Below are 17,861 nucleotides of genomic sequence, written 5' to 3'. Positions count from 1 at the left end.
CCTGAGTTCACTCCCAGCACCCATGTCAAGAGGCTCACAGCTGCCTGTATCCAGGGGACACAACACATACTCCTGGCCTCTTTGGGTCTCTGCACACCTGTGTCATACCCCCAGACAGACATATACACAGACACGTAAGTAAAAACAAAAGTAAATCTTTAAACATAAGGGAGAGGAGGAAGAAGAGGAAGGAGAGATCATTTTGGCTCACAATTTGTTAGGGTTTTATCCCTTCATGCCTGGAAGAAAATGATGGGGCCATCCATATCACAGCGGCAGAAATGTGTGGCTGGGGCTGTTCACATCATGGAAGTAGAGTAAGGCAGTAACCAGAGATGGGGCTAGAACCTTCAAAGGCTCTCCCTTAGTGACCTATTTCCTTAGCGCCACCAGCTAGGGAACAACATTCAAAACACGATGCTGTGGGGGAACAGTCAGGTTTAAACTGTGTGTATGTGTATGCACAGATGTGCACTTTATGAGCATATAGAATACTAGATGACTAAGAAGGAAAAAGCCAAGATTGATGAGACTCTATTCTTCCCGTGGGAAGGGTGTTTAACATAGAGAAATAAGAGGAGAGAGGGCACATGGCTGGATGAAGGGCACTGCCCAAGCCCAATAAAGCCTAGAATACTGCGTGAGTGCGTTGATGTCGTACATGTCAGCCAGGGTTAGTAATGAGCAGGCATAGACCAAAACCAATTGTCTGTGCCGCCAGGTGTGGGATGATCTACATGGAGGCACACCAGCTAGGCTGGAAGCCCTTGAAGGACTCGTACATGGACACTTTGCCCTCCTGTCTCACCAATGAGCACAAGGAACTGGTAAGAGCCTGGGACACCCCTGTTCTTCACACTCATGCCACCCTTAGGTCCCTACTCATCTCACGGACCTTGTAGGCACACCTCACCACCAGTCCTTTCAGTCCTTTATATCGTTCCCAGGCTGCCTGCCATGTTTTACTTTCTTCTTCACGTGATGGCGATGGAATGGTACAGCCTATTTTTAATCCCTGTTCTACCTTCGCCCCAGTGGATACCAGAGCCGAAGAACATTCTTGATGGTGACCATGGTGTTGATTTTTTTCTGTTCTATCCCACAGGCAGAAATATCTATAGCTACAATTCTAAAGACAACACCTTAGAAGAGCCATATCCCACTCCACAACCCTGTGTCTACCCTCCAAAGTTAGAAATGTTCTCCTTGTGGGTATGACAAGTGACAGTCACCTTTCCCTTCCTCCCATCCTAAAAGAAGTAGGAGAACTAGGAAGTTATCTCAGCTGGTAAAATCCTTGCTTTAGTGCCCATCTTTAAAAAACAAATAGCTGGGTGGTGGTGGTGCGCGCCTTTAATCCCAGCACTTGGGAGGCAGAGGCAGGCAGATCTCTGTGAGTTTGAGGCCAGCCTGGGCTACCAAGTGAATTCCAGGAAAGGCACAAAGCTACACAGAGAAACCCTGTCTCAAAAAAAAAATTAAAAAATGAACAGTGGATACTGTAGCATACAACTATAATCCCAGCGCCAGAGAAAAAGAGAATTCTTGGAACTTTCCAGCCGGCCAATCTAGTCAGACTGGTTAGTTTCACATTCAGAAAGAGACCTTGTCCAACAAGAAAGTGGAATATGACTGAGGAAGACTTTCAAATTGACCTCTGGCCTCCACATGCCTAAACACACATATGCACATGTATCTTCACATATGCACCCATACCATACACATATAAATAAACAAACAAGTATAACAGAAGTAGGAAAGTTGAGGCTAGGTAGATAGCTGACCACATTGTCAGACCAGGGAAGCTGAAGGAACAGCCTGTATTTCTGGTACCTCTTGTCCTTCTTTGCTGGAGTAAGCAAAAAAGGGTTGGAGTCCATACCACTATGGAAATACTCTGGAGAGTTATGAAGGACAGTCCAATGTCTGTCACCATGCATATCCACATATAATATATATGACCACATGCATTTATAGAAGTTCATGTTTGGGGTTGAGGATTTAGCTCAGTGGTAGAGCACTTACCTAGTAAGCGCAAGGCCCTGGGTTCAGTCCTCAGCTCTGAAAAAAAAGATGTAGTACATGTTCACATACATCCCATCACACACACACACACACACACACACACACACACACACACACACACACACACACACACACTGGAAGTAGCCAAGACCTTACCCATCAAGTCCTTTGGGGATGCCACCATGTTCTCAGACCCCTTATCAGAACCTGTAGTCCACTGTTGTCTGGCCTTTCCTGCCTCCACAGCCTGGGAGATCCTTGCCCCAGCCCTGCCTTGTTCCTGGGCCATCCTGTCTTGTTCCCACCCAGCTTTCGCTACCTGAAAGAACCTGTGCCTGTTATTCCTCATACAAACGTCTTGCCCAATTCAGACTTTTGTCATCCAGGTCTCAGTATATAATCTCCTTGCTGGGCATGTAGCTCAATGACTGAGTATTTGCCCAGCATGTGAGATCTCCTGGGCTCAATTCCCACTGCCACAGGGAGGAAAAAGCTGTAAGTTTCCTCCTCCAGGAAGCCTTCCCTGAACCATCTTAATCCCTTCCTGTTAGTCACCATTTAACATTTTTGTTTTCTGCTAAGACTTTCCATGACCTGTGATATATTTGGTTCTTTGCTGATTATCTGTCTCTCCTCCTCCTAACAGGAGCTGAGTCTGTCTACTCTATTATTCATCCCCAGCACTATTTACCACAATACTATGTATTCCCTAAGTGAATACAGATACTCTTCCATTTAAGGTGGGGTTATGTCTAAGCAAACTCACTGCACAATCATAATTTAAAAAATACATTTAGTCATTGGGGAATATCTGTGGCCTGCAAAGCCCATCTCAGGTTTGGGGATCCCCCAGTCCCTATGATCAGTGTTGGGGTATCCCCTGGGAGCCTAGTTTCTTTGAGGTCCCAGCCCCTCTTTTAACTACCCTTGAGTGGATGTTCTTTGTATTTATAGAAATGAAGTTCCATTTCCTTAAAAAAAAAATTTAGTCTATTTAATGTACCACATAGTGTAGATCAGCAGCATCACAGTACACTGTCAAGGATGGGCCCTGGTGGTCATGTGGTGGTCTAGGAGCTACCAGTCCCTGCTGCAGTCTCAAATCCTGAGAGAGCATCACGTGGCTAGCCCAGGAAATGGTCAAAACATCAAATTTGAAGTATGTAAATTTTGAAATAGCTCTCAAAAGTAGCCAACAATTGCACTAGCATCTCCAGCCTCCAAGGTGGGTCAAGCTCTTTGTCTCCACAGTCTCATGGAGCTTTCTCCTCTCAGGTTGAGGACATGTTCATGTGGCTCGTCCAGCCCTGCCTGGACTTTAATCGCTTCCATGGCAAATTTGTGGTGCAAACGTCTCCTATCCACCTTGCCTTTTCAATGATGCGGCTGTACTCCTCTTTGCTTGGTAAGTATCCCCATGACTATTCATCTGCACGGGCTGGGTATGTCTTGGCTCATGATTACACTCTCATGCCTCACTCCCTCCTTGGGTTACAGTGGGGCTAGATGTTCGTCAAGAACAAGAGTGCTTTGAATTGTAGATTGTGGAGTTTATGGACAGAACCTTGTGCCTTGTCTCATATTGATTTATTGTTATTGTACAAAGTTTATCCCTTCCTTTCTTCTCCAACCTAAAGTTCCTCATCCTCACAGAGGAGCCTTTCCTCCACACAGGGATTTTGATGACACATTGGAATGTATTTCTGAAAAAAACTACTTGGAAAAATAGAGAAGTTTTCATTTGCTAAAAAAAATATATATAGGGGGTCAGGACGATAGCTGGCCAGTGCTTACTCAAAAATGCTTACCATAATAGCATGAAGATCTTAGTTGGATCCCCAGAAACTACATAAAAAGGTCAGGCGTGGTGATGCACATGTGTAATCCCAGCACTGGGAAGGTTTAAACGGGTTTAGACACTGGCCAGCCAAAGTAGCAAAATCAGCAACTTCTAGGCCAATGAGAGACCCTACCTCAAAAGCAAAGTAGATGGCACCTGAGGAACAATACGCAAGGTTAACCTCTGACCTCCATGCACAAGCACACACACACATGTATGTGCACACATACACATGTGCACCTGCACACAAAGGAACACGGAACACACACACACACACACACACACACACACACACACACACACACACACGTACACAAAGAAAGAAAATGTACAAATATGTAAATTTACAACACACAAATGCATTAGAAGAGAACTAATCATATCAGTTTCAAAAGCAAGAAACTTCTTCAGGAGACAATGGTCCTGTGATGTATGTACTTCTGAGATGTAATCACACATTTCCATAACTGCTGTCACATGAATTAGATTTCACTGACATTTGGAGAACTCTTACTGGACTCCACTTCCTTTTCAAGATTGCAGATAACTCAAAATCAGATGAATTTTCTTTACAACTTCTGATATCTAAACATATTTTCTCAGCTTATTTTTCCAAAAAGCATTGTAAGTGTAAACTAAAAGTATAACATAGTTGACATTGGACTGGGAACTTTCTAAATATTGCTTGGTTTTTATAAATTGAACTCTGTGTCCTCAGATGGCTCAGTGGGTAAAGTACCTACTGCAAAAATATGGAGACCTGAGTTCAAATCCCCAGAACCCACATAAAGCCAGATGTGTAGCACATCTGTAATCCCAGTGCTCTTGCACCAAGATGGGAGGTGGAGATGGGAGAATCCATGCACGTTTGTGGGCTGGCTAGACTATCGTACACACGAATACAAGAGACCCTGTGTCAAGGTAGAAGGTGAGGACTGAGGTTGTCTCCAGTCCTCCACAGGTACCCTATGGCATATATACACCTGCCCTCACACACATAAATATGCACATATATCATATACACACATTACACATAGACTATTTTAAAACGTAAGTTTAGGACTCTCTTTAGAAACATACCAATTGTATTCAATGCCATAGATTTGCATTTCCTTTGCTAATGCTATATATTTTCTCAAGTTCTGTCTGCTGTCCTTATATAGTTTCTCTTAAGTGAAAAAGCACCAGCATGAGAAATAGACTCATTGTCTCCATCTCCAAGTGACCTCATCTTTTGCCTTCCCAAATCTGCCACCGTGAAACCTCCCTGAAGTACTCAACTACTGAAAACTAGAGAGTGGACTTGATGTGCATGTAGCTCACTCCAAAACTCTAACGTTCTGTTCTACCAATGTTAAATTGTAAGAACCAGGTAGCTGTGATGGTCAAGGTCTTAAGATAAGGAACCATGAATGCTTCTTTGTTTTGAAATCATTTTTATTTACATAAAATTTGCAGGAAGAGCACAGAGAGTATCTAGACGCTTCTAGCTTCACTAGCTTTCTTCCATGTTAACATGACCAAGCTATCATTGTCAGAATGAGCAAGGGCATTGATGCTGTACTGCTGGGTTACATTGGTGCCACACTGCGTTTAACTGCTATATCCCCACAGTTTGCTCCGATCTGTGACATTTTCTGTCTTTTCTTGTCCTTGACAACCTTGCCTCTTGATACTGGCCAGTTATTTTCTCATAATTAAATTGAGGTTCCGTATTTTGAGTTAAAAACATGGAAGAGGGGTATGTGTGTGTGTGTGTGTGTGTGTGTGTGTGTGCTTGTACGCACATATCTATGTGCATATGAATATATATTTAAGTAGTAGAATGTACATATGTATGTATGTATGTATATATCAGAGCTGGCTTTGAGTTTATGATCATCTTGCCTGATCCTGTTGAATGCTGGGATTATAGACAAATAGCCTCCACCCTATACCTCCAAAAAAATCTTGATGAAGAACAAAGCCAGAAAACTTGCTCTTCCTGACTTTAAAGCTTCTTATAAAGCTATTATCATCCAAACAGTATTGTACTAGCATAAAGACTAACATAGGGATGGCAGAGAAATATAAAACACAGAGACAAATCCTTCCATACATGGCCAAATCATTTTGACTTATATGTGTTAAGAGCATCCATGCGAAAGGACAATGTTTTCAATATACAGTACCAGATAAACTAGATTCTCACTGCAAAAGAATGAAGTTGGCAGGGTTGAAGAAATAACATAGTAATTAAGAGCGCTTGTCTTTGTGGAGAACCCACAAGTTCAGGGTCCAGCACCCATGTCAAGTGGATCACATCTGCTTGTAACTCCAGCTCCAGGGAATCCAAAGCTCTCTTCTTGCCCCCATGGGCATCTGCACTCATGCGCATGTACACACACACACACACACACACACACACACACACACACACACACACACAAATAATTTCAAAATAAATATTTAAAAAAAAAAAAAAAGAAGCCAGGAGTGGTGGCACATGCCCTTAATTTCAGCACTTGAGAGGCAGAGGTAGGCAGATCTTTGTGAGTTTGGGGCCAGCCAGGTTTACTTAGTACATTCCAGGGCAGCTATGTAAAGAGACCCTGTATCAAAAAAAAAAAAAAAAGCAATAATAATAAAGTGGATCATTACCTAATATAAACAAAAATCAATTCAAAATGGATAAAAGATCTAAACAGAAAGCAAAACCTATTATGAATTTTTAAGATAAAAAACATAAGGCAAGAACTCTTGACTTTTAACTTGGCAATTAATTCTTAGATGTAGCACCAAAGACATGGGCCGAACATAAAAAGAATAAACATCATTAAAATTTAAAATATGTCAACATCAAAATGTGTTGCCATCAGTAAAAGGTCAACCCACACAGAATAAAAGTTGCTTGCAAATTATATGCCTAATAAAGAATTAATATCAGGTACCAGGCATGATGGCTTACATCTTTAATCCAAGCACTTGGTAGCAGAGACAGTCTGATTTCTGTGAGTCCAAGGCTAGCCTGGTCTACATATGGAACTCCAGACCAACCAGGGCTATATGATAAGACTCTGACTCAAAACTTTAAGAAGCCATAAAAGAATCAGTATCAAGGACTGGGGAGATGGCTCAGTCAGTAAACTATTTCCCATACAAACAAGAAGACCTGAGTTCAATCTTCAGAAATGATGTGAAAAAAACAGGGCATGGTGGCACAAGCTTGTAATCCCAGCACTGGAGAGGCAGAGACATTGATTATGCAGGACCCGCTGGCTGGCCAGGCCAGCCTCATCAGTGAGCCCAGACCAATAAGAGACCTTGTCTCAAAAAACAAGGTGGGTAGCACCTGGGAAGGGACAGCCACGGTTGGCCTCCATCATGCATGTGCACAAATGTCAGAACATATAAGTGTATGTCAGAACATAACATATTAGAAACACACACATGCACATACAAAGAATTAATATAGAGAATGTAGAAAGAATTACTACTAAAATCACGTTCATTCAGCACAAAAATACAAACAACACAAACATAGGTAAAGGACATGAATGGACATGTCTCCAAGAAGCTATGCACTGTCAGGAATTATACAAAAAAGCTCATCATCACTCACCACTGGGGACATGCAAATCAAAGCCATGATGATGGAGAAACCTTTTCACACCTGTCAGAATGGCTGCAAATAAAAATAAATAAATAGCAAGGGTCTGAAAGGATGAAGAAATTGGAACCCTGGGGGATTTACAGACTGTTGCTGGGAATTTAATGTGATGCAGCTTGTCTGTCAAAATATTTTGGTGGTTTCTTTGAAAAAGAACCATAGACCTTCCATATGTGCTTAATATTTTGGCTTCTACATATATACTCAAAATAACTGAAAGTAGGGATTTGACCAGATATTTATATGCCCATACTCATTTGCATTGTCCATAAACAGATGAATGGAGAAACAAAGTGGTATAATCATACAATGAAACATAATTCAGAGTCTTATAAAGGAAATATTGGGGGTTGCCTTAGTTAGGGTTTCTATTGCTATGAAGAGACACAGGGTGGAGAACAGGATCAGCAGTTAAGAGCACTTGTTGCTTTTGCACAGGACCTGAGTTCAGTTTCCAGCACCCACACAGCAACTCACAACAATCTATAACTTCAGTTATAGGGAATCCAACACCCTCTTCTGACCTCTGAGGGCACCAGGCATGTATATTGTGCACATACATACATGTGGGGAAAACATCCATGTAGCAGGCTTTCTTGGACTGCCAGCTCCCAAATTATGATATGGAGGCTTACTATTATTTATGAATGCTTGGCTTTAGTTTAGGCTTGTCCCACTAAATCTTATAATTTATTTTAACCTGTTTCTCTTCATCTATGTTTTCCCTTGGGGCCTTTTCCGTTCTTTCACTCTGTATGCCCTTCTTTCCTGCTTCTTCCATGTTTGGCTGGCTGGCTCCCTCTCTTTCTCCCTTGTTCTTTCTTCCTACTTATTCTTTCATCTTTTTATTAGATTTCATCTTTAGGCAGGCAAGGTGAAACAAATGCAACATATCTTTACATAGTTAAACAATTATTCTGCAATACAACTGTAATACATCTTTACTTAGTTAAACAAATATCCTATTCCACAACATATCCAGACACATAAAATAAAACAAATAAAATTATAATTTAATAAAAATAAATTAAGGAGTCATTGAGAAGTACAAAACTGATGAAGCCTGAAGATATTATGCTAACTGAAATAAGCCAATCACAAAATAACTGACTTCTATAATGTGCTTAGGGTAGTCACACATGGAGACAAAGTAGGATGCTGGCCATGTAAGAAGTGGAGGATGAGTTATTGTTAGTGATACCAAGCTCCAGTTCTGTATAAAAGAGGACTGGATATCAATAATAATTATGGCTGCCCATGTTAATGCACACTTTAATGGTTAATATGGCAAACTTTGCTAGGTTTAACCACAATAGAAGAACATATAGGGGCTAGGGAGATAACTCAGTTTACAAAGTGTTTGCCATGCAAGTATAAGGACCTGAGTTCAGATCCCCTGTACCCAGGTAAAAAGCTAAGCATGGTAGGTAATGCCTATTATTCCAGTACTCAAGAGGTGGAGACAAAAGCATCCCTGGAGCCCACTGGCCAGCTAGTCTAGCCAAACTAGCAAGCTCCGGGTTCAATAAGAAACCCTGTCTCAAAAAAGGAAGTGGAAAGTAATTGAGGCAGACACCCAGCATCAACCTCTGACCTCCACCTGTACCCTCAGACTAGTGAACACACATGATCTTGTATACAGACATACACAGCCAAATGAGAGTGTAGTCACTGTGTGTGTGAATACATGAATACAGTAAAGGGTTTGGTGTGGGATGAATGCTCAGGCAACATCAGTTGCCTTCCCAGGCTCTTCAGAGGCATACCCAGCCAGTTCATCTCTTGCATGCTGAGCATTCTGCTTGGCCTAAGATTCCCTTTCTTTCACTTTCAGATGAAATCAGGATGAAAGAGGAGGAGGAAAGTGACTTATATGAAGGTCTGTCAAGCCAGCAGATCTTCCTCTGGCTGCAAGGGCTGTTTCTCTTCTCCTTGGTGTGGACCGTGGCAGGAACCATCAATGCCGAGAGCAGAAAGAAATTTGATGTGTTTTTCCGAAACCTGATCATGGGCATGGATGATCGTCACCCAAGGCCCAAATGTGTGAAACTCACCAAAAACAACACCTTTCCAGAAAGAGGTACTTATGTCCTGTTATATGAATTTAAATCATGTGCCCCAAACCCAACCCAATGTGTGGGCCATGTAAGCGTTTATTAAAAGCTAAGGGAGCGAGGCAGGTCGCTTCTTTAGAGCTGACCCACATAAGACATGAATGGTCCTAAAATATGGTCTTATGGGATATATAATTACTTTTAAAAATATAAAACTATAATGATGGCTGGGCAGTGGTGGTGCACGCCTTTAATCCCAGCACTTGGAAGGTAGAGGTAGGCGGATCTCTTTGAGTTCAAGGCCAGCCTGGTCTCCAAAGCGAATTCCAGGAAAGGTGCAAAGCTACACAGAGAAACCCTGTCTCAAAAAAAAAACCGAAAAACAAAAACAAAAACAAAACAACAACAACAAAAAAACCCAAAACCCTACAATGACAGTTTATTTTGGGAGGTGTTTAAAGGTGTCATTGTTTTATTTTTTTGTGAAAATTATCCATCATTTCACTACCCAGTAAAAATTAGAAATATCTCCATTTTTGTTTTTCTGTTTTCGAGCCGCAGTCTATCTATTTACATGCTTCTTGTTTAATTTGCCATTAATACTTCTTTCAACTTTGTATTATGATGTAATATATTGAAGTAGTTACAGTTTTGCTATATTATCTTCAAAATAGCTACAAATATTCTTTGATGTGAATATTTACTAATAGAGTGGTAATTGCTTAATATTGACTTGATTTGGGGTTAGCGAGATGAGTCAGTGAATAAAATGCTGTGTTTTTTTATTTTAAATTCTACATGTTCACTTCTGATGGATAGGAGATCATCTATCTGTACCCAAAAACCTTGACTTACAAGTTCCAGAAGAATTTTCTTTGGGGTCTCTTCCATGTCATCCTTTTATCAGGTCATATAGCTTCATTTCTTCCTAATTTATTTTTATCTCCTTATTTCATTCCATTATGTAGAATTTCTAGTATGACTTTGAACAGGAGTGATGAAAGGGGATCTTAGAATCCTAGAAGGAAAAGAGCCCCAGCCTGGGAAGAAGATAGATAGTCCTTGCCTTAAGTATGATGGTGTCTGTTCTTGGTTGGAGCATGGTCATTTATTACTAATTTGCTGAGAGGTTTTATCACAAGTGAGTGTCTCAGTTGTTACTTTCTGCTGCTGTGATGAAACACCATAACCAAAAGCAACTTGGGGAGGAAAGGGTTTGTTTGGTTTACATATCCTGAATCACAGTTGTCTTAGTTAGGCTTTACTATTGCTGTGAAGAGACACCATGATCATGGCAACTCTTATAAAGAAAACATTTCATTGAGGGTGGCTCGCTTCTAGTTTCAGAGGTTCAGTCCAGTCTGTTCTGATCATGAAGGGGAGCATGGCAGTGTGCAGGCAGATGTGGTGCTGGAGCTGAGAGTGCTATGTCTTGTGGCATCAGGAAGCTGACTGGCTGTAACACTGAGAGAAGCTTGAGAAAGAGACCTCAAAGCCTGCCCCCACAACACTTCCTCCCACAAGGCCACACCTCCCAATAGTGCCACTCCCTTTGGAGGCCATTTTCCTTCAAACCACCACCCTAGTCCACTGAGGGGAGCCAAAGCAGGAGCTCAAGCAGGGAAGGAACCTGAAGGCAGGAGATAGTGTAGAGGCCATGAAGGAGTGCTGCTTACTGGCTTGTTTCTTATGGCTTGCTTAGTCTGCTTTCTTACACAACCCAGGACCACCAGCCCAGGGGTAGCACCAATCACAATGGGCTGGATCCTCCCCCATCAGTCACTAATTAAGAAAATGCCCTCCAGCTGTATCTTATGGAGACATTTTCTTAGTTGAGGCCCCCTCCTCTCTGATGACTCTGTCAAGTTGACATAAAACTAATCAGCACATTGATGCCTTGACAAGTTGACACACAAACACACCGCTGTTAAGCCATAACCTTTCCTTTCTTCACTATTCCCAAGAACACACATTAATGTCAACATTATAAGACATTTTACACACTTAAAAGTCCCACAGCCTTGCAAATTCAAATAGCTTAAAAGTTTGGTCCCTTTAAAAATCCAAAGTCACTTTTAAAATCCAAAGACTCAGAAAAACTCAAAAATCTCTTTAAAAGTTCAAAATCTCTCAACCGTGAGCTCCAGTAAAATAAAAAAAATATATATTAAATACTTTATTGAATGAGGGAAGAACTAGGGCACAATCATAATCTAAACAAAGAAAAACCAAATTCCAACAGTGTGAGTAACACAATGTCCAATGTCTGTGATTGTGAGTTCACAATCTTTTGGGCTTCTCCAAATGCACTTTTCTGCCTCTACTCTCTGTAGTACGCACAGCTTTGGCTGTACTTTGGGGCTGATCCTGTTCTTGGAGGTCTTCCCATGATACTGGCATCTCCAAAATGCTGGGGTCTTTTACTACAACTGGGCTGCATTTTCACCAATAAAATCTTTCAGGCCCTTCTTCATGATGCTAAACCTCCAATGCTCTCCAATGCTCTTCAATGACCCCTTCATGTAAAAAATGAATACTATCTGTAAGTCTCTTACACATTATCAAATTTGACTGCCAGCACAAGGTACAACCTAGGCAACCTCTAGAATACAGCTTCTGTACATTGTCCCTGAGCAAACACTTCCCAGAAGATTTCACCTCAATGGTGCTGGTCTCTTCTTAATCACTGCTAATTTCTCAGCTCCAGTAGCCAGAATCAACTGTCCCAAGAGAGCGCAGGTTTCACTTCATGGTGCTGGTCTCTTGTAAATCACAGCTGATTCTTCAGCCCCAACTGACCAGATACCACAGATTCTTTATTCAAAATAGCAATGGCCCTGAGAAAGTTTTTAAACTTCCCTAGCCCAATTTCCATCATCTGCATTTCCATCAACATTCTTACTATTATCTAAGCTCCTACAGAACAGCCCACTGAGCTCTCAATACTCAATGGATTTTTAGCCCAAAGTTCCACAGTCTTTCCACAGTCCTCCCCCAAACAACATGGTTAGGTCTGTTGCAGCAATACTCAACTCTCCTAGTACCAATTTCTCTCAGTTACTTTTCTCCTGCTGTGATGAAGCATCATGACCAAAAGCCATTTGAAAAGTAAAGGGTTTATTTCACTCACACTTCCATATAACAGTTCATCATCAAAAGCATTTGGGGCAGGAACTCAAGCAGGGCAGGAACCTGGAGGCAGGAGCTGATGCAGAGGCTGTAAAGGAGTGCTGCTTACTGGCTTGCCCCTTATAGCTTGCTCAGCCTGCTTTCTTGTAGAACCCAGGACCACCAGCCCAGGCATAGCACCACCCACAATGGTCTTGGCTCTCCTACATCAAACACTAATTAAGAAAATGCCCCATAGGCTTGTCTACAGCCCAATATTATGGAGGTTTTTTTCTCAATTGGGTTTCCCTCCTCTCAAATGACTCTAGTTTGTGTTGAATTTTATCAAATACTTAGAAAAATCATCTGACATATGAGCTTTCTTCCTTTTCATGTTAATAACTTGGTTACAGTCAATTTTCAGATGTTGAGCCAGCTTTACATACCTGTAGTCAGTGCCACTTGGTCAATTTGCTAATGTTTTGTGGGGCCTGTGTATGTGTATGTTACCCATTGTAAGATGGTTGTTTTTGGCATTCAGATAATGTTGACCTCACAGGAAGAGAGGTGTTTCCAAGAAGAGAAGATGGACACTTGGCATCCTTTCTGAAATCCTTGGTAGAGATCACCAACGAACCCATCCTAGCTTGACGCTGATGTTGGTTTTGTTTGGTTGCTTTTGATTTTGGAGGCATTGGCCGTGGATTCAGTTTCCTTAATGAACGAGGATATATGCAAATTATTTATTTCTCTCTATGTTACTTTTGATGAAGTATCTCTCAAGGAATCAAACCTATCTTATTTAAAATATCAAATTTATGGGGTACCCATGTTTATGCGTCTCTTCATTATCCTTTTAATCTCCATGAAGGCAACAATGACCTCTCTTTCATTCCTGATATTAACAGTCTGTCGTTTTCCTTTGTTCTTAGTAACATTGGCCCGAGAGTGTATCAATTTTATTAACCTTCCCAAAGATTAACTGCTTTAAGTTTTGTGGATTTTCCTCAAGTACTTTTCTGTTGCCAATTTATTGTTTTCTGCTATAATTTTATTATTATGAATTAAACTTACCCTTATTTTTCTAGTTTCCTAAAATGTACGTCTATTGTTGATTTTTAGATGCTTCTCTCTTTCTGATACATGTAATCATCGCTAAAAATCTCCTCTATGAATCACTTTCACTACATCCCATAGGTATTGAAACATATTTTAATTTGTTTTTAGGTCATAATATTTTTAAATTTCTCTTGATACTTTTTCCCTCGTGTGTGTGCGTGTGTTTGTGTGTGTGTGTGTGTGCGTGTGTTGTTTATGTGTATACATGTTTGCATTTATGTGTATACATGTTTGTGTGTCTGTGGATACATGTGTGCCTGTGTATATAAAGATGCACAGTTGATGTTGGCTGTGTTCTTCAGTTGCTCTCCACTTTATCCACTGAGGCAGAGTCTCTCGCTTGAACACAGAGCTTGCCAGTATAGCCAGTCTGTCTAACCTACTTGCTGTGGGGACCCCATCTCCACCTTCTGAGTGCTGACATTATAGGCAGCCAGCACACCCAACCTGGCATTCCATGGGTGCTGGGGATCCAAACTCTGGTCTTCACTATTACTGGCTGTGCAGCAATGCTTTTAACCTCTGAGCTCTGAGCCATCTCCTCTGCCCTTGAAACTTTTTTGATTCATGCATCCGGCTCCATTTAATCTTGAAGTCCTTCAAGATTTTCTAGCCATCTTTTTCTCATTGGTTTCCATTCTAATTCTCTTGTGTTCCAGAAGTATGCACTGTATGATATCTATTATTTTAAATGTGTTAAAATGCTTTATAGCCAAGAATGTGGCCTGTCTTGGTGAACATCCCATGGAAGTGTGAGAAGAATGCGTTGTCTGCTGTTTTCAGATAGAGTGGTTTATGTCTCATTTATGTTCAGTTGGTTTATGATGGTCATGTTCATTTTAATTGTCTCTGACTCATTTTCTTACTATCAATGACTAACAGAGGTTATCAAATGGTCCCAGTTATAATATGGATCTGCTCATTTCTTAGCATTCTATCTGTTTTTCCTTGTGTGCTTTGTCATTCTAGTCATATTTGAAATTTGAAAACAGAATATAATTAAAATTTCTTCTCTGTCTAGTTAGAAGTGAGGCTGGATTTTATATATAGTGGTAGCTTGTTTCTCATGTGTTCTTTATTTAATGTTCTATTATAGGTTGTGTTTTGTTTTGTTTTGACAGACTATGTCTAGACATAGATCTTCCTTTATTTATTCTGCCTGGAATCTGATGCCTCTGTTTAGTCAGCAAAGGAAAGCTGTATTCTCTGGCTTCTGCATCTATTATATCAGATTTCCTTGTTTTTGTGGTTTATCCTTTTAAGGAGGGTTTTTATTTTAATATCAGCCACTCACAACTTCAATTAGTCTCCTGTTCACCTTGAATAATATTAATCAAACCTTTGCCTATTTTGCTTCCTGCCATTTTTTTTTAATGTAACAGTTAAAAAGCACAGAGTCCAGAATGAAACAGTTGAGGCTGGAATTCTGGCTCCCACACTTACTAGTTGGCAGACTTGAAGCAAATTCCTTAGCCCCTCTCCATTTCCACTGTCTAAAATATGTACAGCAATAATAGAGCATGTCTGTGGTGTTCCTGAAAGAATTAAATGAGCAAATACATAAAAATAGTTGAGATACCTTATAGTCTAATGATGTTATATAATATATAGTATAATTGTTACAGTTTTATATAGATATCATATAATAGAGTTAACCACATGTTACTAGTTGTTATGTATCATTATCACCATTGTCCTTGATCCTGTTAGACCAGACATCTTACTTTGGATCTTATCTTTCCATCCATTTCATCTCATCTTATTTTCTCCTTGTGATCTTCTGTTCCTGTTTCATTTTTGTTTAAACTGATAGCCTTTTTTTTTTTTTTTTTTTTTTAGCTGAGGCTCAAAGCCAGGGCCTTGTGCTTGCTAGGCAAGCACTCTACCACTGAGCTAAATCCCCAACTCTAAACTGATACCTTTTGCACCTTGCTGAGGATGCCATGCCATTTCCCAATGCCAGTCAGTCACACAATGAACAATTTCAGAGATCCACTCCTCAGGTCGGCCTCCACGCTGTTCTTTACACGCATTTACATATATTGTTCTGCTTTCCTCAGCCCTCAAGGCCAGTCTGTTTATTCTGTGTCTGCAGACATGGGTTGTGAGTCGCCTTTGATTCCACTCATGACCCACTCCTCGTGACATCTTCCCTTCCTCTGCATCAAGAGGGCCCATGACTTTAAAGAGTTTCCAACCTTTTCCAAGAACTTCTTCTATAATGTCCACGTGCACTCTGGTGATCTCATCTCCTCCTCTTTGTCCTATCAACTATGGTAACACACAAGAAACCAGAATTGCCAGCATACATGGTCAACTGGCTTCTTCATATACTCTGTGGTTTTAACTGTGTTGATTCAGAAAGGGCTTTAGTGGGCGGAGCTATGGCTCAGTGCTTCAAGGATTTACCACAAAAGCAAGAGGGGCTGAAGCTTGAGTCCCCAGAACTCACATAAAATCCCCAAGTGAATGTGGCAGGTCATCTGTAATTCCAGCTTCAGAGTTGGAAACAGTGGATTGCCAGAGCAAGCTGGCTAATAAGACTAGTCGTATTGGAAGTATCTGGGCTTGATTGAGTGTGTTCCTCAAAACCAGTAAGAAGGAATCAAGTATGATTTTCAACAACAACTTCGGGCCATAGGCACACATGTGCCTGTACACACACACACACACACACACACACACACACACACACACACATTCCCTTTCTCACTGTGCTCCGTGACCCTCTTGACCTCTCAGCTATGGGGAAATGGCTAAGCCAAGGGAGAAGACGGGGATGATTTCCCAGCCTCCCAGAAGAGCATCTGACAAGCAGGTTAACAGCTATCTGATTTTCAGTGGTTTTGTTGTTGTTGTTGTTGTTGTTGTTGTTTTTGATCAGCCACTGGAAAGAGACCAGACTCCTTTCCTTTCTTCCTGAGGTCACTTGATTCGTCTCTGTGCCAGTCAGTTTCCCGTTCCTGATATAACAAACACTTGAGATAGTCAACTTAGGAGGCTCACAGCTTTAGCTATCTCTGCCCATAGTCATTCGGTTTGGGGCCTGAGGTGAGGCAGCAGATCACAGTGACAGCACACGGCACAGAAAGCTGCTGTCCTCATGGGGACCAGAAAGTCAGGAGGAGAAGTAAGAAGAGCTGGTGTCCATGGGAACATGTCTCCAGATGCCTAGCTTCCTTCTCCTGGATCCTGACTCCAGAAGGCTCCATCCACTTCCAATAGGGTTCAACACATGGACCTTTGGGAAATGTTCAAACTGGCATGTTTTTCATCCAGCTCACCAGCTTGCTACTTAGAAGAGATGCTACCAGGATTCTTTCAATGTTTCCTTATAGTGACACCATTCTTTTACTCTCCTGTGCCTTCCTAAACAGTAGCAAATTAAGACGATCCTAACCGGACCCCACTTAACCCAAAAGGGATATGTTTCTCCAGGCTGGGTGCATTTTTTTATGTCAAAACTCTATGGAGTCATAATTTACATGCTGAGATTCACCCACCTAATCATACAAATTAGTGACTTAGTAAACTTACCCAGTGCAGGCTGTTTTTATCACCCCTATAAGATCATTCACAAATGTTTTCAATCAATCTCTGTTCTCACTCTCAGGCAGCCACTAACCTACTATCCCAGGATTTAGTGTTTCCTCTATGTGCAATTATGTAACATATAGCCTCTGGATTTGGTCTCACTTTCTTATGATCACCTAAAGACCCTTCAAATGCGTTGGTACCTTTTCACAAGCATTGGGGCTAAATTTCTCCGTGTAAACTGTCTTCATGGGATGCCGTTTTCTTGGGTTTTCATCATCTGGGAACCATGAGGGTGAATGGGTATTACAAACAAGCACGAAAGCAGCTGCATTGAGGAGTATTCTTCAAGGAAAGCAAGCAGACCTTTGTGGGGATTCTGCCAAGGTTGGATCCGCATCATCTGTGAGACCCTTGTTTGTCAGCCAGGGATTTTTCTCTCTGGATAATGTTGCATTTCCTTCTGTTCAACTATCATTGTTTGACCTTTGAAAAGTCACTTACCGGTTAAAAAGCTTGCTTTATTCTTCAA

The 17,861-nt window shown here is 41.2% G+C and overlaps 1 protein-coding gene across 1 annotated transcript in view; it reads left to right on the top strand.

Annotated features, from left to right (window-relative positions):
• The window catches only part of Dnah3 (dynein axonemal heavy chain 3), a 170,663-nt gene that overhangs the window by 84,797 nt on the left and 68,005 nt on the right, over nucleotides 1-17,861 (top strand). Inside the window, exons 38-40 of the mRNA XM_036190626.1 lie at nucleotides 722-827; nucleotides 3,301-3,430; nucleotides 9,349-9,594. Coding sequence (XP_036046519.1) covers nucleotides 722-827; nucleotides 3,301-3,430; nucleotides 9,349-9,594 — 482 coding nt within the window. The remainder of the gene's footprint in view (nucleotides 1-721; nucleotides 828-3,300; nucleotides 3,431-9,348; nucleotides 9,595-17,861) is intronic.

This window comes from Onychomys torridus, chromosome 1, assembly GCF_903995425.1.
Source record: "Onychomys torridus chromosome 1, mOncTor1.1, whole genome shotgun sequence".
In the NCBI taxonomy this organism is placed as follows: domain Eukaryota; kingdom Metazoa; phylum Chordata; class Mammalia; order Rodentia; family Cricetidae; genus Onychomys; species Onychomys torridus.
Note: the sequence above shows the minus strand (reverse complement) of the source record. Positions and strands in the feature narration are given on the sequence as shown.